Source organism: Schistocerca cancellata, chromosome 1, assembly GCF_023864275.1.
Source record: "Schistocerca cancellata isolate TAMUIC-IGC-003103 chromosome 1, iqSchCanc2.1, whole genome shotgun sequence".
Classification (NCBI taxonomy): Eukaryota; Metazoa; Arthropoda; class Insecta; order Orthoptera; family Acrididae; genus Schistocerca; species Schistocerca cancellata.
Genome location: NC_064626.1, coordinates 947,297,283 through 947,320,977, shown reverse-complemented (window position 1 = coordinate 947,320,977; position 23,695 = coordinate 947,297,283). Strand labels below are relative to the sequence as shown.

General features: G+C 39.4%; 1 protein-coding gene across 1 annotated transcript in view; it reads left to right on the top strand.

Moving 5' to 3' along the window:
- The window catches only part of LOC126088199 (ATP-binding cassette sub-family C member 5-like), a 274,779-nt gene that overhangs the window by 68,207 nt on the left and 182,877 nt on the right, over positions 1-23,695 (top strand). The window contains exon 5 of the mRNA XM_049906328.1: positions 17,655-17,802. Coding sequence (XP_049762285.1) covers positions 17,655-17,802 — 148 coding nt within the window. The remainder of the gene's footprint in view (positions 1-17,654; positions 17,803-23,695) is intronic.

Genomic DNA, 23,695 nt, shown 5'->3' with positions numbered 1-23,695 from the left:
GTGTGACTATTTCGTCAATTATTTCTACAGCATTTGTGTGCGGTTTAAAATAGGCTGCAATTATATTTATGTTTGCCGCTTCTATTAGGATACTATTTTCTTGTTTTATGATTTTTTTGGTGGGCGTCATCCAGGGTTTCAGTAGGATAGATATTCCTCCCATGGGTCGTCCTCTTTCTCCCTTCTTTGCCATTAGGTGATAATTGTAGAAATCTTTATGTTGCCAGCTGTCTATCAGGAAGGTTTCTGTTAGAATTGCAAGATCCGAATTTTCCAGAATGTCTGTTGGTTTTAGGTTAAGAGCACTTTTTACTCCCTCTGTATTCCACAAGACTGCTTTTATTTCTTGCTCTTCTGGTTTTCTTCTTAGTTTAGTTGAGCTGTGCTCCCTCTTCCATTGATCGTCTTGGGAAACGAAATCGACGTACTTTTATGTTTTCTGGCCAGAATTCTGGTTCCTGTGTGATTTGTAGCTTTTCAAACGGAATGCCTACTTTGAAAGCTTTTTTGTCGCCCAGTGTGCGCAGTTCTTCACATTCTAGTTGTCCCAGTATTCCGTTCTTGTTAAGGTATTTCACTACTGTAGCAGTTGTGGTGGTTCTCTTTAAGTTGAGGACAATTTAGAAAAAAAAAAAAAAAAGCTAGCCAGAAGGCAAAAAAATGTGTCTGCAGTGGCTGCAAGAACTTCATCTAAAAGGCAGACTACTATTGGTGAGATGCTCAACAGTGCCATAAAAATGAAAAGTGAGACTGGATCTATGTACCACAATATAGTTAGAACGTGTTCAAAGGCAAACATCTAGTTGACAAAACTAGATAATGTTGAAGTTAGGCCATTTCTGAATACATACATACCCGGTGCTGCTTGTGTACCCAGTTCAGATTTTGACGAGAATATGTCTGTCAGCACAGTCATCAAATCAAAGAAGAAATCAAAGATGCTGTGAAGGCTCTTCCTATGCTAATTATTGCTGATGAAACTTGTGACAAAAATGGAAGGTGTGTATTTGCAGTTTTATTTTGGACAATGACTGCAACATTAGAACAGAAACTGTATCTGGCTTCTTGTAACTTTTTAGATGTTGCTAACAGAAGTACTTGTGCCCAGACCACAATAGACACCCCAAAAGTCTACAGCATTAAATGTGGAAATGTGAGTTTATTATCAGACTCTGCTGCATATATGGGATCTTGTTCTGACACTTAAAATACTGATTGGAGTCCATTGAATACATTTCAAATGCTGGGTGTGCAAATGTAGTCCGTAGGTGACATCTTCATGAAAGAACTAAGAGAGCTAAAGTTTATTGTGTAGTGTGAAAATGGAATTTCTGCGCTCTCGCGAAATAAAAAGAGCATACTTTCAATTCCTTCAAGAGAAATTTCCTCACCTGCCAAAAAAAATATTTTCCCGGTTCAATAATCATGAGATGAAATTCACAGTGCCATACTAGGACACACACATACCAGCAATCATCAAATTTTTCAGATCATTGGAAAACAAAAATTCTACCATTGAGTTCATTCTGTATTATTTAAAAAATGAAACTGCATCGGATTTAGTTTTCTTATAGTGCAAATGTGTAAGTGACACGAGTGCTAGCATTGACAGTTTAATTACAACACTAGAAGATACGACGTACACATTTGCGCATTTGTTATGGAAGGAACTTGAGAATATCAAGTTACTAATGAAAAGAAATTCTGAAGATCATTTTTCAAGAGATGCCATTAATTGTTCTGACCTTTGTGAACTAATCATTTCTGAGAACGCATGCTGTTACACCGTGATTACCTGTAAATACCACATTAATGCAATAAATCCTCAAAATGATGTCCGTCTCAATTCATTTGGCAATACGTGTAACGATATTCCTCTCAACACCAAGTAGTTCGCCTTACGTAATGTTTGCACATGCATTGACAATGGGCTGATGCATGTTGTCAGGCGTTATTGGTGGCTCACGATAGCAAATATCCTTCAACTTTCCCCACAGAAAGAAATCCGGGGACGTCAGATCCGGTGAACGTGCAGGCCATGGTATGGTGCTTTGACGACCAATCCACCTGTCATGAAATATGCTATTCAGTGTCGCTTCAACGCCACACAAGCTATGTGCCGGGCATCCATCGTGTTGGAAGTACATCGCCATTCTGTCATGCAGTGAAACATCTTGTAGTAACATCGGTAGAACATTACGTAGGAAATCGGCATACACTGCACCATTTAGATTGCCATCGATAAAATGGGGGTCAATTATCCTTCCTCCCATAATAACGCAACATACATTAACCCGCCAAGGTCGCTGATGTTCCACTTGTTGCAGCCATCGTGGATTTTCCATTGCCCAATAGTGAATATTATACTGGTTTACGTTACTGCTGTTGGTGAATGACGCTTCATTGCTAAACAGAATGCGTGCAAAAAATCTGTCATCGTCTTGTAACTTCTCTTGAGCCCAGTGGCAGAACTGTACATGACATTCAAAGTCGTCTCCATGCAATTTCTGGTGCATAGGAATAAGGTACGGGTGCAATCAATGGTGATGTAGCATTCTCAACACCAACGTTTTTGAGATTCCCAATTCTCGCCCAATTTGTCTGCTACTGATGTGCAGATTAGCCGCGACAGCAGCTAAAACACCTACTTGGGCATCATCGTTTGTTGTAGGTTGTGGTTTCCTTAAATAACGTAACTATCCGGCGAACGGTCTGGACACTTGGATGATGTCGTCCAGGATACCGAGCAGCATACATAGCACACGTCTGTTGGGCATTTTGATCACAATAGCCATACATCAACACGATATCAACCTTTTCCACAATTGGTAAACGGTCCATTTTAACACTGGTAATGTATCACGAAGCAAATACCGTCCACACTGGCGGAATGTTACGTGATACCACATACTTATACATTTGTGACTATTATAGCGCCATCTATCACTAAGCGATAAAAGTGTTCCAAATAAAACATTCATATTTCTTTACGTACTACACAAAGATGTAATAAAAAATGAAGCAGTTGATATCCGTTTGACCTATGGCAGCATAAAGTAGTAAAGGAGTTTTGCTATTTGGGGAGCAAATTAACTGATGATGGTCGAAATAGAGAGGATATAAAATGTAGACTGGCAATGGCAAGGAAAGCGTTTCTGAAGAAGAGAAATTTGTTAACATCAAGTATGGATTTAAATGTCAGGAAGTTGTTTCTGAAAGTATTTGTATGGAAGTAAAATGTGGGTGATAAATAGTTTGGACAAGAACAGAATAGAAGCTTTCGAAATGTGGTACTACAGAAGAATGCTGAAGATTAGATGGGTAGATCACGTAACTAATGAGGAGGTATTGAACAGAATTAGGGAGAAGAGGAGTTTGTGGCACAACTTGACTAGAAGAAGGGGTCGGTTGGTAGGACATATTCTGAGGCATCAAGGGATCACAAATTTAGCATTGGAGGGCAGCGTGGAGGGTAAAAATCGTAGAGGGAGACCAGGAGATGAATTCACTAAACAGATTCAGAAGGATGTAGGTTGCAGTAGGTACTGGGAGAGTAAGAAGCTTGCACAGGATAGAGTAGCATGGAGAGCTGCATCAAACCAGTCTCAGGACTGAAGTTCACAACAACAAAAGGCTGCACAGTCAAATATCAGTGTGTTCACTTAAAACAACTTCATTGATTGCGTTTGATGGATAAACATTTGTATATAGGCCTGTCTGCCTTCCTTCCTTTTTTTATGTAGTAATCATTATATTTTGGATTCCACAATTCCATTTGTTCTCAGTGCAGGTCTATTAACTTCTACACTCCTGGAAATGGAAAAAAGAACATATTGACACCGGTGTGTCAGACCCACCATACTTGCTCCGGACACTGCGAGAGGGCTGTACAAGCAATGATCACACGCACGGCACAGCGGACACACCAGGAACCGCGGTGGTGTTCGTCGAATGGTGCTACCTGCGCAGCATTTGTGCACCGCCGCCGTCAGTGTCAGCCAGTTTGCCGTGGCATACGGAGCTCCATCGCAGTCTTTAACACTGGTAGCATGCCGCGACAGCGTGGACGTGAACCGTATGTGCAGTTGACGGACTTTGAGCGAGGGCGTATAGTGGGCATGCGGGAGGCCGGGTGGACGTACCGCCGAATTGCTCAACACGTGTGGCGTGAGGTCTCCACAGTACATCGATGTTGTCGCCAGTGGTCGGCTGAAGGTGCACGTGCCCGTCGACCTGGGACCGGACCGCAGCGACGCACGGATGCACGCCAAGACCGTAGGATCCTACGCAGTGCCGTAGGGGACCGCATCGCCACTTCCCAGCAAATTAGGGACACTGTTGCTCCTGGGGTATCGGCGAGGACCATTCGCAACCGTCTCCATGAAGCTGGGCTACGGTCCCGCACACCGTTAGGCCGTCTTCCGCTCACGCCCCAACATCGTGCAGCCCGCCTCCAGTGGTGTCGCGACAGGCGTGAATGGAGGGACGAATGGAGACGTGTCGTCTTCAGCGATGAGAGTCGCTTCTGCCTTGGTGCCAATGATGGTCGTATGCGTGTTTGGCGCCGTGCAGGTGAGCGCCACAATCAGGATTGCATACGACCGAGGCACGCAGGGCCAACACCCGGCATCATGGTGTGGGGAGCGATCTCCTACACTGGCCGTACACCACTAGTGATCGTCGAGGGGACACTGAATAGTGCACGGTACATCCAAACCGTCATCGAACCCATCGTTCTACCATTCCTAGACCGGCAAGGGAACTTGCTGTTCCAACAGGACAATGCACGTCCGCATGTATCCCGTGCCACCCAAAGTGCTCTAGAAGGTGTAAGTCAACTACCCTGGCCAGCAAGATCTCCGGATCTGTCCCCCATTGAGCATGTTTGGGACTGGATGAAGCGTCGTCTCATGCGGTCTGCACGTCCAGCACGAACGCTGGTCCAACTGAGGCGCCAGGTGGAAATGGCATGGCAAGCCGTTCCACAGGACTACATCCAGCATCTCTACGATCGTCTCCATGGGAGAATAGCAGCCTGCATTGCTGCGAAAGGTGGATATACACTGTACTAGTGCCGACATTGTGCATGCTCTGTTGCCTGTGTCTATGTGCCTGTGGTTCTGTCAGTGTGATCATGTGATGTATCTGACCCCCGGAATGTGTCAATAAAGTTTCCCCTTCCTGGGACAATGAATTCACGGTGTTCTTATTTCAATTTCCAGGAGTGTATGTTTTCTGATGATTCCGCACAAAACTGACTATGAAATAGAATGAATATTAATTTACACACTTCGTGCTCCTTTCAGTACTACCATCCCATTCTGACTCGGTAGCAAGAAACTCTGTCCAAATAGAATGATATGCGGACTCTTTGTGAATTTGTTTTTTGTTGCTTGGTAGTATGCAGAGTGATGATGGGGTTTGCTCTCCATGCCAGCCACACCATGCTGCACTGAATCTTTTTCGTGGACTTTCGCATTGCAACGCCATGTGCTTGGTGTGGATGGGGCTCAATGTTGTCATCAAGCTGGAACCGTAATCCCTCTTGCTTATTGAACTTAGAAATTGCTCAAGCAAAGTGCCTGTTGCTGTTACTGTTGGACTGACTTCATCTGGTAAGTTCACTCGAGGGTGAAAAAGCGAAATTAATGATGTGGTCTCCATGATCAGATAGAATTTAGTTCAGTACAAGTAAAGGTGGAAAATTTTGATGCCGTAAATTGTCTGTAAATCACTTGTTCCTCTATTAGTATTTTAGATTTGTATTTACTTAGTTGTCCTGTGCCATCTGGGGACGTGTGACAGAACAGCACCTTCACCAACTGCAAAACTACTGTCACCAGAGCTAAATGTGTTCCTGGTATTAATGTTGCAGAACAGGGAATAGACCATAAGCTTTTTTTAGCTTCAAGAATGTTGCCTTACAAGTGACGATGGAAGGTTTTTATTTTTGTGTGTGTTCATATTCTTGAGGAAAAAAAACAAAATGTGTAGCATCCGGTGTGTGTTGGTCTATCGATTATTGAAATGATTTTGAAATGCAATGCTGTTGATTTTTGAACATATTCTAAGTTCACTTTTGAACAGCGCATAAGTTGTCTTCTGAATGAGTGCATAGTGTACATGATGTCTCTGCCACAGGAATCCTCGTCGATCTAGAAATAAACTTTCATGCAGAGAAAAGGGGATGGGGTTATACGAGCTGAATGGAGTAAAGCCGAACAGATGAATGCCAATTGCTGTTTGTTTATGTGGTTGACTGGGTTTGCGAAGGACCAGTGTTGTTATAATTACTAGTGAAATCCATAGATTCAGACTACCAGAGTGGAAATAAATGACTACCAGTGATGTTGTTGTTGTTGTTGTTGTGGTCTTCAGTCCTGAGACTGGTTTGATGCAGCTCTCCGTGCTACTCTATCCTGTGCAAGCTTCTTCATCTCCCAGTACCTACTGCAACCTACATCCTTCTGAATCTGCTTAGTGTATTCATCTCTTGGTCTCCCCCTACGATTTTTACCCTCCACGCTGCACTCCAATACTAAATTGGTGATCCCTTGATGCCTCAGAACATGTCCTACTAACCGATCCCTTCTTCTGGTCAAGTTGTGCCACAAACTTCTCTTCTCCCCAATCCTGTTCAATACTTCCTCATTAGTTATGTGATCTACCCATCTAATCTTCAGCATTCTTCTGTAGCACCACATTTCGAAAGCTTCTATTCTCTTTTTGTCCAAACTATTTGCCGTCCATGTTTCACTTCCATACATGGCTACACTCCATACAAATACTTTCAGAAATGACTTCCTGACACTTAAATCTATACTCGATGTTAACAAGTTTCTCTTCTTCAGAAACGCTTTCCTTGCCATTGCCAGTCTACATTTTATATCCTCTCTACTTCGACCATCATCAGTTATTTTGCTCCCCAAATAGCAAAACTCCTTTACTACTTTAAGTGTCTCATTTCCTAATCTAATTCCCTCAGCATCACCCGACTTAATTCCACTACATTCCATTATCCTCGTTTTGCTTTTGTTGATGTTCATCTTATATCCTCCTTTCAAGACACTGTCCATTCCGTTCAACTGCACTTCCAGGTCCTTTGCTGTCTCTGACAGAATTACAATGTCATCGGCAAACCTCGAGGTTTTTATTTCTTCTCCATGGATTTTAATACCTACTCCGAATTTTTCTTTTGTTTCCTTTACTGCTTGCTCGATATACAGATTGAATAACATCGGGGAGAGGCTACAACCCTGTCTTACTCCCTTCCCAACCACTGCTTCCCTTTCATGTCCCTCGACTCTTATAACTGCCATCTGGTTTCTGTACAAATTGTAAATAGCCTTTCGCTCCCTGTATTTTACCCCTGCCACCTTTAGAATTTGAAAGAGAGTATTCCAGTCAACATTGTCAAAAGCTTTCTCTAAGTCTACAAATGCTAGAAATGTAGGTTTGCCTTTCCTTAATCTTTCTTCTAAGATAAGTCGTAAGGTCAGTATTGCCTCACGTGTTCCAGTATTTCTACGGAATCCAAACTGATCTTCCCCGAGGTCGGCTTCTACTAGCTTTTCCATTCGTCTGTAAAGAATTCGTGTTAGTATTTTGCAGCTGTGACTTATTAAACTGATTGTTCGGTGATAACAGGTAAGAAAGGTTACGTGTTGTCTTCTCGGTGTATCGAAGAAAGTGAAATCTCGACAGAAAATTTTTGGGCAGATCGCTACACTAGCAAGGGCCCATTGTACAGTTCCTGGCTAGCAGCCGTTTAAGTTCTATTCAGGGAGTAGCACAGAAAAAGCATTGTGCAAACATCTAATAACGCCTAGCCAGAGACTAATAATGCGATAGTGTGATTCTGGCACGGTTAGTGAAGTTAATCAGAGAATAAGTTTTGACAATGGCAGGAATAGTTACAGAATTAGTGATGACATGATTGTTTGTACACGCATGGAAGGAGAAGAAACAGGGACATAATACAATATAGAAGAATATGAAGATTCCAAATTTATATAAAAATTTCGTATTACTACTTTTCGATCTCATGTGTGAGAAACTGGAGCGTATGAATGAAATGTGAAACTAACAAAAGGATTTTTGCTTGTAGTAGGTCTGATAGGCATACGATATTGGTACTTCGTGAATTATATTATGTTGTGTTATAAAAATAACCATTGGTGCCAAAATAGTCTCATTTATTTTATGTTGGTTACAATTGCTGCAATATCAGAAAGTCCTATTTTATTTTATCTAGCAGGCAGTGACAGAATAGACTTAATAAGATCGAGAAACCACACCAGTCTTGAGTACTATTTGTATTAACAGTTTTTTCGGTATTAGGCAGCAACATTTCGATTTTTCCTATTGCAAAAGTTTGACGAGCTTTGATGAGGTAATAGATTCTTTTGCAGTAAGGAAGGCACACCATGCAAAGCTGTAGCATGATTAGAGAAAGGAAAAATGCTAGGACCTAAGGATTGAAGAAATGTGTACTGTCTTGCTTGTTTCTTGCCTTTACAGGTTTTATGTATCCTATATTTGATTTTATGTCACACAAAACAGTAGGTTATTAGCTAATAGGCAATAAAGAGTGCATATTTTCTGAAGAGTTCTTGTTCTTCCAGTTACAAATAATCCCATCCAGTAATAACTGCAAGCTGTGTGTGTGTGTGTGTGTGTGTGTGTGTGTGTGTGTGTGTGTGTGTGTGTGTGTGTAACATGTCTTACATCCTCAAACATATATGTTTTAAGTATCAGACATCTTCAGAAAGATGCGCAGTTACAAAATGAACGTATTTTTGGAAAGTTGATTCTTTTAGATTTTTTACATCCTATCTCAAATTCTCGAGGAATGGGGTGGGGGAGGGGAATAGAGGCCGTGCCACTATCTAATATTGCCCCGGTTCGGAAAAATCGTAGATCCGGAGCTGATGTGCAAAGCAGTCTGAGTTATAGTGGGGATGTGGGTAGTCTCCACCTGACCTGTGTTTCGGCTGGTCCCGGCGGAGGTTCGAGTCCTCCCTCGGGCATGGGTGTGTGTGTGTTTGTCCTTAGGATAATTTAGGTTAAGTAGTGTGTAAGCTTAGGGACTGATGACCTTAGCAGTTAAGTCCCATAAGATTTCACACACTTTTTTTTTTTTAACCTGTGTCTACGTTTAGTGATATTTGCTGTTTCCTCTTCGTTTACTGCTCTCACATCAAATGAAACAAAACGGGTTTAATGTGTTCAGGAGCTATCAAGTGAAATAAAATACATTCACATAATTACAGATGGCTACAATATGTTATTAGTGTCAGATTTTATTTTATTTCCATCTTTCTGACAGTTGAGCATTAATCTCCTTGCAGAACAATAAAGTAATTTTTATCGGTTTGCTGAAGAAATTTGACTTTTATTAATTAAATTTATTAATTAAATTTAATTTATTTAATTTTTATTTTTATTTATTTAATTTTTATTTTTATTAATTAATTTGGCTTTTATTAATCAGTCAATTTATTTGAAACAAAGTTTTTAACTTCACGCTATTGGCTAGTTTCAACTGTTCGCTGCATTTCAAGTGCACGTTTTCATCTTCTAGCACATATGGCATTATGCCATAATAAAGAACCAAATATGAGATAATACAATACTGGTATTCAAAGAAAATCTTAATATCAGGGTGAGGCCTACTTCATTGGGAATATGGACATAAAAATGAGTACTATTTGTCAAATTATGAATTTTTAGTATAGTTCACAAAATTCCAATGCTCTTGGAGTATCCTCTGATGTCTTGTTTCTTTTATGACATAATGCAAGAATGTAAGATCTTTTAATGGTTTACAAGTATGAACATATGGGATTCCTACGTCATCGTAGCTGTGCGAGCGCAGTGACGCCTGTTATCAGGCACACTCTGGTAACTGCTGAAATGAACCATTTCTAACAGGTAGCGGGGAAATATTGCGAATGATGGTTTGAAAAGTGTAATTTTCAAAGTAAATTTCCTTTTACACAAGATGAACTATGTGCGAGAATGTATGATGAATTTCTTAAATCGCAGAGCATTTGACTGTCATTTATAAATCGACTCTTTGATGACGAGCCATTTAGAAGAATTTTGAGCCCAGAAGATCAGACATTTGTTTCATTATGTAAAATTTTAATGGCATGTTTGTGTGGTATATCTTAAAAGCGCAAAATGTGCAAAAAATATCAACATTATATGTGAAAGCTTAGCTTCTGCTGCAGCTTATTAAACTTGGAGACTAATACTATATGTGAAAGCTTTTCTTTTCTTGTAGCAACTCTATGTATATTAATTTAAACCATTAACTTCTCCAGTTTGTGTGTTCACACTACTTAACAGTGATACTGCTATTGGCTGACTACGTGACATGTCCTATGCTCTGAATATCCACTGTCATCGGCTGTCGAGATCACGTGACATTAGCTATGACTGACTTACAAAAGCGCATCGCAACCTCGACTTCAATGCTTCGGAAAGTAACATGCGTTGTTTGGTGGAATTCAAATTTATACTTTTGTAGTATGAAAATATGCAGCGTACACGTTGTTGCACATCAAAGATCTTTCCAATCTCGTCTTTTTCCCCTGAGTTTCATTTTCTAAAGTGCCAGGGAGGTCTATGCTGGCGAATAAAACCATTACCATTCAAATGGTTGGTATGTTTTACAGTTCCAAGGGAAAGTACACTGTCACTTAACATAGAAAAAGTGTATTTTCACCTGGGGAAAAATATATTTTTAACCGGGAAATCCAGGAAGACTCCAAGAATTTTTTTCCCTTGTCCGCATATACCTCCTGGAATTTCATCAGTTTGTGAAAAATCACAGATGTGTAACAGAAAGTAAAAACTCGTCAAAAAATTGAAATTGGTGTCTGGGTACAAGGTAATCGAGCTATTTTCTAACATGCTACGGCTGTAAATTGTACATCAGAAAACATGCATTTTTGAGAGGTCTTTCCTTTTTTGGTCAGCCAGAAAAAAAGCAAAACGTAGTGAATTAAACAAAAAACTGTGAAGTATGGTGAAAGGTGCCGCAGTCTAGTGTGTGTGTGTGTGTGTGTGTGTGTGTGTGTGTGTGTGTGTGTGTGTGTTTTCCTTCAGTAGCAAATGACAATGCAGCATACTCTGGTGATGTGAGTGCAGTGACCTGTAGTGTCTTGCCTGTAAACTTTTCCCTGTTCATTGTGCTGAGTAATCGAAATTGAGCTTTTTGCCAACAAACGCTACGTGCACTTCGATCTGCTGTGGTGTAAGGTTTTGTGAAAGCACGTATATACGCATGAGTTTTTCTTTGCAAGTGGTACCAATGAATACGAAATAAAGTTAAGCCTGCTGTGATTTCACTGTTTCTTTGTCCCATCAGTGTGTTACATTTGTAAAAAGTCTATCTGCCATCATAATGCATTAAACACTGTTGAGGACTGCAACAAAGATGAAAAGGCACTGCACAACTGTTCACTGAACATATCCTATTAATTATGGTGTTGCACATAGTAAGTGAAGTAGTGTACATTGGGTGCAGTCGGCAGAGGCACAATATAATCTGGATTCTGTTAAGGCTCCGAGCAGAACTACTTTAAGTAAAATTAACGCATGATAGTGAAGGGCTTACGAGATATAACTATATAAATTGAACCTAAGCGGAAGCCGCGACCATTGCATTTGCTATACACTGATCACATCAGCTGTGCTTTGGAACAAGCCCCCAAGTAAGCTTGTTGTTTATCACTTTATATGCTAGGAGCCACTGCATTACTGTGGTGTCACGTCCTATAAAGCTATTGGCTGCAGGTGGAAAACAAACATCCAAGATTTTACAAACATCTGAGATATTGTAATCTAGCAGTTTTCACTGTATTTCACAGTTTTCAGTTTGTCACCATGTCGGCTATAAATTTTTGCTATTTTTGACGTGAACATAAAATGAAAGAACCCTCAAAACTGCAGGTGTTAAGTTATAATTTGTGGCAGTATTGTGCTGGCAATTACCATGTACATCATCAACAAAAGTGATAGTCTTTTCAGTTACATACCCTACAGCATTACTAGTGGCAAAATCCACTTTTCTCCTAATACTTCTCTTATATGATGTAAAATTTTGAAACTTCTTTCTTGTTTGTTTATGGATTTGTGATTTGGTGTCATTTGATGTTACGAGTGTTAGTAAAATTGCTACCTAGGAGGAGAAGAATTCAATTCTTACACTGACCTTGATTTATAGCTTCTGTGCCTGTTTATGCTTTATAATCCAGTTCTACTGGAATTTTGAATGTTCCATAGCCAAAGGTCTGTAAACTTACTGTGTGTGTTAGTGTGGTGTGGTGGTTGCACTGGTTGTTGGATGATGTAACAACTCACCTGCAGATAAGAGCTCACTAGCTGGAAAGGGCCATTCCCTTGATTCTGACTGAGCATTTTCTTTGGGACTCAGTGTTTGATTTTAAAGGGTTGATGATCAATCTTGTTGCTGAATACAGTACATCAGAAATACATGCAAAAAGACAAGACTGAGTTATAAGTGGCATAAGAAAAGGTGACGGCAGGATGCCTTCATCACGTATTGGCTATGTACGCCACTGTGTGAACTACCTGTTTTTTGTCCCACTTATAACTCGTTCAGTTACATAAAATGTCAGTGGGAAGATAAGATGATGAAGTCAAGCAAGAATGAAGAATCAAGGTAAACGTTGCTAGAAAGAAATGTAAAATCAGGGGCTATGAATTTATAGTGTAGAATTCACGATAAGCATAAAATCAGAGAACGTAAAATTGAAGTTCCATTGTATATGCCATACAAGTAATATTTCTATCACTTTGGGTCTCTCCCATATGGTTGGAGTGGCAAGCTGTTAGACAGTAAATACCGACATTTTGCCTGCCCAATGTCTGGTGCTTGTAATATCTGTTACTGTACCTGATTTTGGGACCTGTTGCAAATAGTATACCATACATTAAATTACTGATAACATGCTTATGTTATTGGGAAATGGTTTATTCAGGTTATTAAATTTATTTTATTAGCCATTAATATTTTTGAATGTCGTATATCCATTTACTGATGTGTTAATGATATTGTCTTCCAATAATTATGTCTTCTTATTTCTTTTCATAAACATTACTACTGATATCTTACTACAGTGCAATGCAAACACAGGTCAGAGACTCATAAACATGATTTTAAAGCACAGTAACCTGTAATATCTAACAGCAACTGGAAGTTACAGTTGATTCTTTCATTATCAACTTTTGCAAAATTTATTGATATATATAACATTTTTCTTTTTTGTTAAATATTCTTTCCATGATGTTCAGTAATATTACAAATTTGGTGATACTATATGTACTCCTTTCGCAGATAGGTGTGAAACTTCCCAAAACAGCCAGGGACAATAAAACAAATTGGTATCTTGTGTATTGACAGAGTGACAGGTTGCTGCAAATCTTTCCTCAATAATATACATCATAGTTACAGTGTTCTTTAATCTTTTGGAAGCATGTAATTCATATCATTGAAGAAAAATACTATTTATGAAGGTGCCTGGGTTAGTTGAGTGCAGAAAATGTGTGTATTGAACTGAAAATGAGTGGAAACAACTACCCATTAGCTGTGCCTGTGTTCATGTCATTGTAAACACCTGTAATTCAGAGAGTAGTTGTTTTCAGATCCAGCATTGTCACACAGACTGTTTTAAAAATAATGTGATTTCTTCTGCATACTGGATACCACAATTTTAAATTTGTTAAACAAATGTGGTTTTTTCCACTAAGGCTGTATTTATTAAAACTACTACTTCAGTTAAAAAAAGTTCGGACTTTTTAAGCTGTAATCCAGCGCATAGCTATACAAAAAATGGCACCCTGTGGTACCATAATGAAACAGGAATGTAATGTTGTGAACCTAAGTGAATGGAAGAATTATTACCATAAAGAACAGTTAAATTTGCAAATCAAAATGAATAGAAGCATGTAATGCGAATACACTGCTATATTTATGTATATGACATCTTTTTCTAGGTAACTGTATTTCCATTAATTTGTGCTTACATCATTGTGTTTCTGTTTAATTGTGGTAATGTCGTGTGCTTTTCAATTCACTCGCACGGTGGATAATCCTTGCAAAAGCCAAAACTAGTTGTGGGATGAAGACAAAATGTAAATAAATACAACCTCATGTAGAAAATGCCACATTCATTAACATGACTTCACTGGTTCTGAATATTCTTACAAAATTTCTTCTTCAGTATCTTTTATTGACTGAAAATGGCAACAAATTAATGGCTTGTTAATGAACACCGTTTTCATTTCATACTTCGTTATCCAAATACTCATGCATCTACTGTTACATGTCACTGTATTACATTAATAAACAGTATAATGAGTGTCACGAATTACTTTTATTATTTGCATGAATGCAGAATGATTCAAAGACATACACAGAACTATTATTCGTCTTTCTTTCTTCGTTTGGGTCATCTAAGGACCACACACCAATTTCAATGCTTCCTTCTTTGTTTTTTCTCTTTCCTCCGGTATTCTTTCATCTTTTCTCTGTCTATCCTTCTTCTCTCCTCCAACCGTTTTGACACTGTCTTCTTCTCCCTCTTGCCTAGGAATTCTTCGATTTTGAACACTTTCCTCTTGAAAATCTCTCTTTTTGTTGCATCTTCTTCACTTGTCGTTTCTTTTCAAATCTTTCCTAACTTCGTGAACCCAGGCTGTTATTGACTTCTTGTCCCAAAGATATTTAAAAATTGTTTGGTTATCCTGTTGCTGTTCATTCTGTGTAAGTATCCAAAAAATAGCAGGTTGGTGGCCCTAGTATTTTTCTGAATTATTTTTCTTTGCAGGACTTCAAGTTAGTATAATTTGTAGTTCAGTACTAAACATTCACTTGCATAAAGACAGTCTGGTTGTACTACTGTGTTGTAGTGCTGTATCTTCAAATTTTTAGACAGAAACCTTTTCATGTAGACATTCCGTTATTCCATAAGCTCTCTCCATTTTATGTACTCTTTCTTCTACAGCAAATTTTTCTAAACAGTTTCCTTGTATAATTTCTCCCAAATGTTTAAATCTATTTACCCTCTTCATCTGGCCAATATCTGTTGCTTGGGGTTCTGGATCATTTTTTTTATATTTGTCATAAATTTTGTTTTTTTCTACAGATATTCTTAAACCTGCTTTTTTGACTATTTCTTCTAAGAGATTGATATGTATTCCAGCATTTGTTAGGTTTTTAGACAGAATGGCAAAATCATCCGCAAATGCTAAACAGTGAATTTCAGTATCTTTCTCTTTAGTTCTGTTGTGCTTTGGAACAAGCCCCCAAGTAAGCTTCTTTTCTTTTAGTTTTTGTTTCCACTATTTTCTCTAGTATGCAGTTAAAGAGGACTGGAGACAGGCCATCACGTTGCCTTACACCTGTTTTTATGTTGAAAGCATTCGATATTTAACCCCGAAACTTGACTTTCAATTTGGTCTGTGAGCATTTCTCGAATAAGGTTTGGTAACTTAGATTTGATGCCAAATTCTCTGATCGCTTTATCTAGTGCTTCCCTATCAACCAAGTCAAATGCCTTTTTAAAAAACTATAAATGTTGCAACTATATTTTTGGAGTTAGTAAGTCTGTGACGAATTATGGACTTAAGATTGAAAATCTGTTTTGAGCAAGATCTGCCCTTTCTAAATCCACTCTGCTATTCTCCCATATGGCTATCAAGTGTTGCTTCTACTTTGTTTAGTAGTATTGTTGAAAATATTTTATAACGCACTGGTAACGAAGATGTACCTCTGTAGTTATTTACATTTTGCGTATCACCTTTCTTGTGTGAGGTATGGATGAGAGCCATTTTCCAGTATTCTGGTATATTTCTTCCGACATTAGCTGAAGGTTAGTTATAATTTTTGGTTGAGACTATTTAATAAGTTCAGCTGTAATAGAGACTTCTCCACTGGCTTTGTTGTTTTTCTAGCTTACAGTTTGGTTCTTCACAGTTCAACAATTTTTCAAAGTACTGTCTTAGTATTTCACAATTCTGGCTGGTGCTTAGGCATACTTTACGATTTCCATCTGTGAAGCAAATACTTGGAGCCTGGTAGCCCTTTACATGACTTTTAAACATATGATAGAAAATCTGGGAGTTATTTTTTACAAAGTTGTTTTGAATGTCAAGAAGTTGTAATTCCTCAAAAGATCTTTTAGCACTCTTCATTATTCTTGCTGTTTCTTTCCTTTGCATTCTAAATTCGTCAAGGTGTTCAGACTCTACTTCTTCACAGATTTCATTCCACCAGACTTTCTCTTTCATTTTTGTTGTTCCAAATACATTTTTCGCTGCCCTGTTGATTTCTTTCGATATTTCATTCTATTTCCCTGATATAGTTACTTTAATTTCTTCCTGAAAATTTTTAATTACCTCTTTGGTGATGTTGAGCCTGTCTGTATTGTATTTAATTAAGTTTTGCTGTTTCTCTTGGTTTTTATTGGAGAGAAGTTTCAGTTTAATTTTAGTCAGGTAATGATCAAAATCAAATTACTTTTATATTCATGATTTCTTTAAAATTGCATTGATCTAACTCGAACTCCCCCAGCATTGGATTCGGAGATTTCCATGTTTTTTTTCCTTTCTTGGTAATTTATTATTATTATTATTATTATTATTATTATTATTACTACTACTACTACACTACAGGGTGGTTATAATTAAACTTTCACTACTTGAGCCAGCGTAGACAGAAAAATATTTATCCTATTTCTACCAAACAATATAGGAATGATGTTCAGACTGTGCACAGCAGGATTTGCATTGTTAGTAGTATTAGGGTCATGACTTGACATTGGGCACCAGTAATGGCATGGCGATGTGGGGTTTCAGTGTGCATTACAACTGCAGACAGTCAACTTCAATCTGGACACTGGGCGCAGGACTTTACTCGTAAAGCTGTTTCATCAAAACAGCAGCTAGAGTGATGCTGCTCTTCACAAGTATCAAAGCACTGAAGGAATGCAGAGAGGTTCTCTATCTGCACTGGGTTGAAGAATGTGATTCGGAAGTTTGAATTAACTGGCGATTCGGGAATTGCTCGTGGGAAAGGGCGACAGCCAATAGCGCTACTAATTGTTGAAGTTAATGTCCCCATGTCTGAGAATGCTGAACAAAATGTGCGATCTTAAAGCAGTCAAAGACCTGTGTCATGGCAGTTACACATTCCATGGTCCATCGTATTTTCATGTAGCAATCTCTAGTGTGGTTCCAGCCTGTCATGGATGCAGATTGTCATCACACTGAGCAACGTTTGTAACCTGCAATGTAAACATGGGACACAGTTAACAAATGTTACCCTCTCATGTGGAAGTTAAATTGTCTCTCTTATGATGGTTTATTCCTTATTTATCTTCTGCATGTCCTTACAGATGTTTCCAAAATTTCTTTGTCTTATGATCACTCATTTTTCATGGGGCCATATCAAGCAATGAAAGTTCAACTATGATCACCCTGCAGTATTATTATTATTATTATTATTATTATTATTATTATTATTATTAGTACTAGTAGTAGTAGTAGTAGTAGTAGCAATTAAATAAATTCTATAAGTTCTGAATTCAAGCTGTTAACTCCAAGCTCATTGTTTCTTTCAGGCTGTAGTTCAGCAGTTCATATTAGCATATGTGGAGGATAAAAAGCAGCCCCTGTGGTGGGGCATATCCTTAGTTGCAATGTTGTTTGCATGCCAATTACTTCGTAATTATTGCTTTGGAGCTGGATATGTAATGGGCCTCCATACAGGTAAACATAACTATATTTCGTATCTACTTCTAATTAAGTTGACTACGTGTACAGTAGTAACCAAATACCATTCTTCTTGGAAAACTGTTCTCAGGCTGGCAAGAACGTCATCTGGTATTAGATCTTAAGCTAGCATTACCTGAAGGTTGAACATAAGCATCAGTGATGCATTTTAGTAGAATTGTGCTGTCACAGTTTCATGTGGAAAGACATGGGTTTATGTCCATTCACCTCAAGGTTTTCCACCCACATCATTGTTGAAAGTAGACTGGAACTCATCAGTAGACAGAATGGTCTCCTTTTTAATGAGATTTGACAAAAAAAGAAATAAGACTGAGCACATTAGGGAAATTATTTGTGGTGACGAACTGTGTCCCTATCCTATACCAAATTGCATCAAAACACATCACCTCAATGGCAGGGCACAAACAGTTTATTGCAGATATTTGTCTGTGCTGTATCAGAAGCTATTGTGCTCAGTATCTGCCACGGAAGAAGTGATACGGCAAATTTATATACTTATCAGTAATGTCCAATTTAGTTGTAGCTGCCTGCAAAATTGGCCCATTTGATTGCTTACATGCCTGTATTCGTGTTTTGCGCAACTTGAAACATTTCTTCAAGGCCTTTTTTATGAGACTGCACAGGAGCTAGACCCTTTTTGCCTTCTTATTAAGTGCAAGAAAATGAGAAAATGTACATCGTAAAATTTCATTCCAGTCTACTGAGTTGACTGATTTTGATGAAAGTTTCTAAGGATACGGTTCAAGCTCAAAAGAGCAACTGCCCACTAATACATTATTACAAACAATTCTTTTCTTGTCTGATGATATATGTGCTTGTCACCTTGATAAAACTTTTTTCTGTACAGTGTTGGACAATATCATCCTCCTATTAGCTACCCTAAAAGTAAGCCATATATGTGTAATTGTTAGTCTTATTCAATAGGGAAGGTAACAGTAAAGAGCTGTAAGTGGCATGTATCATAGCATTTGCCAGCTGAAATTCCTGGGTACTGTACTTGGGATCAGAAATTGTTGCCACAGTTTATGTTTTACCAACTTCCAACAGCATTCAGCTAAGGTGGCCCACTCTGCTGTTTGGTATCTTCCTCACTGTACTATCTACAGTTTTCTTGTCACACGTGCAGTTGTTTTGCTATGTACAAGTGAGTTGGGGTTTGCAACACTGCAATTATGTATGTAATAGTGTTTTACAGTACTATTGCGGAACTTCGATTTTACGTTTTCCACAGTTCTACAACATAAATTTGTAGCCCCTGTGAAAAACCCACAAAATCAACGCTAAAAATTTCCTGTTTCTATGTTTCTTCCTAGTAAAGTTTACTCAGTTCTGTGTTCTTACTTGACTTCTCGCTTGACTTCATTTCGTTTTCTTCCTATTGACATTCGATGTGACTGAATGAGCTGTAAGTGGCACAGAAGATAGATGGTTGGTACTGTGGGTGAGGGGGGAGTCAAGGGAATATTTTATGTCATTGCGGAGAGGAGAGACGTGAGAGAGGAAATGCTGACTTAATCTGTGATTGGCATTGCCAACACAACTTGCAACATTTAGCTTCACCGTCCAGTGATGATGGATCGAGTACATTTCACACTGCTTTTTGCAGGAACTAATGTAATCGTGACTGTGAAGGCGACCAGGATCGAGGCAATCAATTTGTCGACTGCTATAGCGTAAAGTTGATTTTTAAGGATGGTTTAGTGATAGGAGAATCTCAGTTGTAGCAAGAAATCTTTAGAGGAATATGTTTGTGGTTGTCCAACACGTGAAATATTTATGACAAGGCAGAATATGGATGTTATTGCTCGTCATTTCATTTGCAGCAATGTAAGCTGTTCTCTTAGGATCCTGCCTAACCACACACTCGGAAATCACCACGTACTCAGAGATAAACAGTAAAGTATTTGTGAAAGGAACAACATGAATTTTATTGCTGCTCATTTCATTTGCATGAATGTAAACCATCTTCTTAGGTTTCTGCCTAACCACACATTCAGCGATCGCCATACATTTGGAAACAGGCTACTATTTATTTCATCTTTTGTTCTCTAAACAGACAGAAATGCTTAACAACATTGAATATTGCAGAACATATTGTATTGCAATCATAACGAACACGATAACAATGCTAAGTTGAAAAAAATGTTGGCATACAGTGAATTATGAACCTGTACCCTCTAACTCAACTAACCATGACGTTATCCATTACGCTACACCTTATTCATCTAAAGTTTGTATTGTGCGTTAGTTATCATAAAGTCTCTTAAAGCTTTACACCGTTGATGCTTTTATGTTTAATGGTAAGTGTGATGTATTTATGATACGGTACTTTCACTGAAACGTTGCTATGAAACAACATACTGCGCACATACTGTTTGGCCATGATAACTTGATGATTGGGCTTGTGCTGCCACAAGCAGAGAAAATCGGCACCACTTGAAAGGTATTCATTAGTCTCAGTGCTGCCAGCATCAAGCTGCCCCATATGTGAAGTATTATGAAAGGCTTGTGTTTACTGGCACATAGCTTCTGTAAGTACTTGTTGAGGTGTTTATATTAGAACAAAATCTTACTCAAGTTTACTACTTCTGAGGCCTACAAGAATGTCAGGCCATGGCGTGTGCGTCACAAAGGTAGTCCTTCGCTCGCTCAAATCAGCAGACAAAATGTGTTTCTACATGTGTTAACTCATAGCTAGGCGTGTCCGTACAAACTAAAACTGAATCTTCTACTGGAATCCGCTATTATGGAATCTTACTGTTATTAGTGCTATAATGATGGGAAGTCCATGGACCTGCTTATAATTTTTATGGCTGTACTGGTGTACAATAAAGTAAAATTATGCTAAAATGATAATCAGTTGCATAAGGCACTACTTCCAGCATGTAATGAGTACTGTTAAACAGAAGAGACTAAATGCTATAAACAAGAAACCCGAGTTCGAGCCATATTCAACAGATCGCAATCTATCAGAGACAGAAGAAGAAGAAGAGGACATTACGATGACAGCAACTGTGTGCCACCACATGAGACATCCTTCCAGGTTCTCCGGTAACGATGGCCAAGATCCAAACAAGTGACTGCAGGTATAAGAGCATATAGCCACATTTAACAAATGGAATGACACCGTGTGTTTAGATAGTGTATTTTTGTACTTGGAGGGCACTGCCATGCAATGGTATGAGGACAACGAGGAGAAGTTCACAAACTGGGAAGCATTCCAGGCGGAACTGCGCAACTATTTCGGTGACACACAATGATAGAAGTGCAAGGCTGAAGATGAATTAAAGTGTAGGGCACAGTGTCCAGAAGAAACTACAGCATCCTACATTCAGAACATGTTGGAACTGTGTAAAATAGTGGATCCTAGAACTAAGGAGGAAGATAAGGTTGCACATCTCATGAAGGGTGTTGTTGAGGAAATGTATCAAGCCCTACTCCTGAAGGAGGTTTCGACAGCAAATGACTTCATAAAATGGTGCCAGTATATCGAGACAATGCATAAAAAAAGAATTACACGCAAGAAGTTTTAATAGCTTCCAAACATCTTATTGATGTCTGATGGAGGAAGCAACTGATTTCACTAGTGTTCTTCATCAGATAGTGAGAGAGGAAGTTCAGAAGTCACTTGGATTGCACGGCGAGCAAAAAACCAAGACGCTTCAAAGGGTCATAAGGGAGGAAGTGGAACAGACATTGAACCCAATCTCTCGTCCTTCATTTCCCTTTAAAACAGTGAAAAAGTCAAGAACCAGGCGGAATTACGTTCCTACAATGCCGCATCAGAAACCTGTTTGGGCACCAAGGAAGACTGATGTCTGGAGGACCCAGGATGACCAACCAGTACGTTTCCACTGTGGATGACTGGGCCATGTGGTGCACTCGACCAGGACTTCTGGTGCGCTATTGTCGAGAAAGGTGATGGATATTTGATGACGCCCATGCTGGAAGATAGCAGACCGATCTTAGCCGACGCCAACTCTGGGACGACAAAAATGAACAAGAAGATGTGGGTGCAGGATGACGTAGGTCACCATCGCCGCAAGCTAGCTGCTAGAGAGGACGCTCCCCAACTCGCCGATCAAAGACTCCATCACCGTTTATAAGCTCCAGCCGATCACCTAGCCACCGCAACCTGGAAAACTAAAAGGTGTGAGCTTCCTTGGAGGTGAGGCTGCTGAGGAGAAAATCCTCCGCCATCGATCACTACAAAAATTATAGGAAGCTACGTCGATATCCTCATGGATGTCTGACCAGCCAAAGCTCTTGTGGACTGTGGAGCATCATGTTCAGTCATTTAGGAGATGTACTATCACCAGTTGCGGGAAAACCCTATTTGTCGACAGCAAAACATCTCTGTTGAAGGTGGCAAATGAGGAATATGTAAAACCTACAGGAAGATGTACCATTCGTATGGGTATAAGTGGCCATACACAGCCCTTAGAATTCATTGTCTTACAAGAGTGTAGTCATGACATCATTCTCAAATGGGACTTTTTGGATGCTTCTCAGGCAAATATAGATTGTGGTTGCTCGAAGATTATGCTAAACAAGATGAGATACTGTGGGCCGGAAGATGTGCATTTGAGTGTGTGGAGACTATGTGTGCTGGATGAAGTGATCATTCCTGCAGTCAGCACTGGAAAGGTAAATGTCACGTGTCATGCCATGCATCAACCCATGCGTCTTGTAGTGGAATGTAAGAGAAGCAAATCACTGAAGAACAACTTGGTCATCCCAGCCTCTGTCGTCTCATTTAAGAACGGATTTGGTGAATTGTGGATAGATAACTGTCACTGAGAACTGCAGATCCTTCCAAGACGCATGTGCGTGGCAAATACTGAGCCATTAATTGAAGAACAGCTGAGCGGTATAGAAACCTCCCATGCCGTGTCTGTGGGCGAAATTAGCACTACCACTACGAGACAAGATGTAGCTCGACTATCACCAGATCTCACTAAGGAACAACAGAAGAAACTATTTGCCATTCTTCAAGAGTTCTCTGAATGCTTCAATCCACAGGTGAAGAGGAAATTAGACAAATCTACGGTGAAGCACCGGATTAGCACTGGAGACCATCAACCAATAAGCCAGAGAGCATGCCATGTGTCAGCAACAGAATGTCAAATAATTCGCGACGAGGTAGAGAAAAAGATGAAGAATAACATTCAACCTTCGCTGAGCCCATGGTCATCACCAGTGGTCCTCGCCAGGAATAAGGATGTCAGTTGGCACTTTTGTGTTGATTACAGGAAGCTAAATAAGATACCTAAGAGGGACGTTTACCCTCTTCCACGAATTGACAATACATTAGATTGTCTGAAGGGGGCTAAGTTTTTCTCAGCCGTAGACATGTACTCAGGATACTGGCAAATCGCAGTAGATGAGGCTGATCTTGAGAAAACTGCATTCGTCACCCCTGAGGGCCTGTATGAGTTTAAGGTAATGCCTTTTGGTTTGTGTAATGCACCAGCAACTTTTGAATGGATGATGGATAATCTTCCAAGGCACCTGAAGTGGACAATGTGTCTTTGTTATTTAGATGACATTATAGTGTTCTCAGAGACATTTGATGAACATATAAAAAGACTGAGGGCCGTTCTTAAGTGTCCCCATCAAGGTGGACTGAAACTTAATCCAAGATACTCTCTTTGGAGCAAAAGAAATCAAAATACTTGGACACCTCGTGTGTCACGAAGGTGTGCAGCCAGACCCAGAAAAGGTGAGATCCTAAAAGTATTAGAGATGTGAGATGCTTCCTCCGATTATGTTCTTATTACCATCGTTTTATCAAAGACTTATGTATCAAAGCCAGGCCACTCCAAGTCTCGTTAAAAGCTGATGCTAAACGTATCTGGGGTGGTGCTCA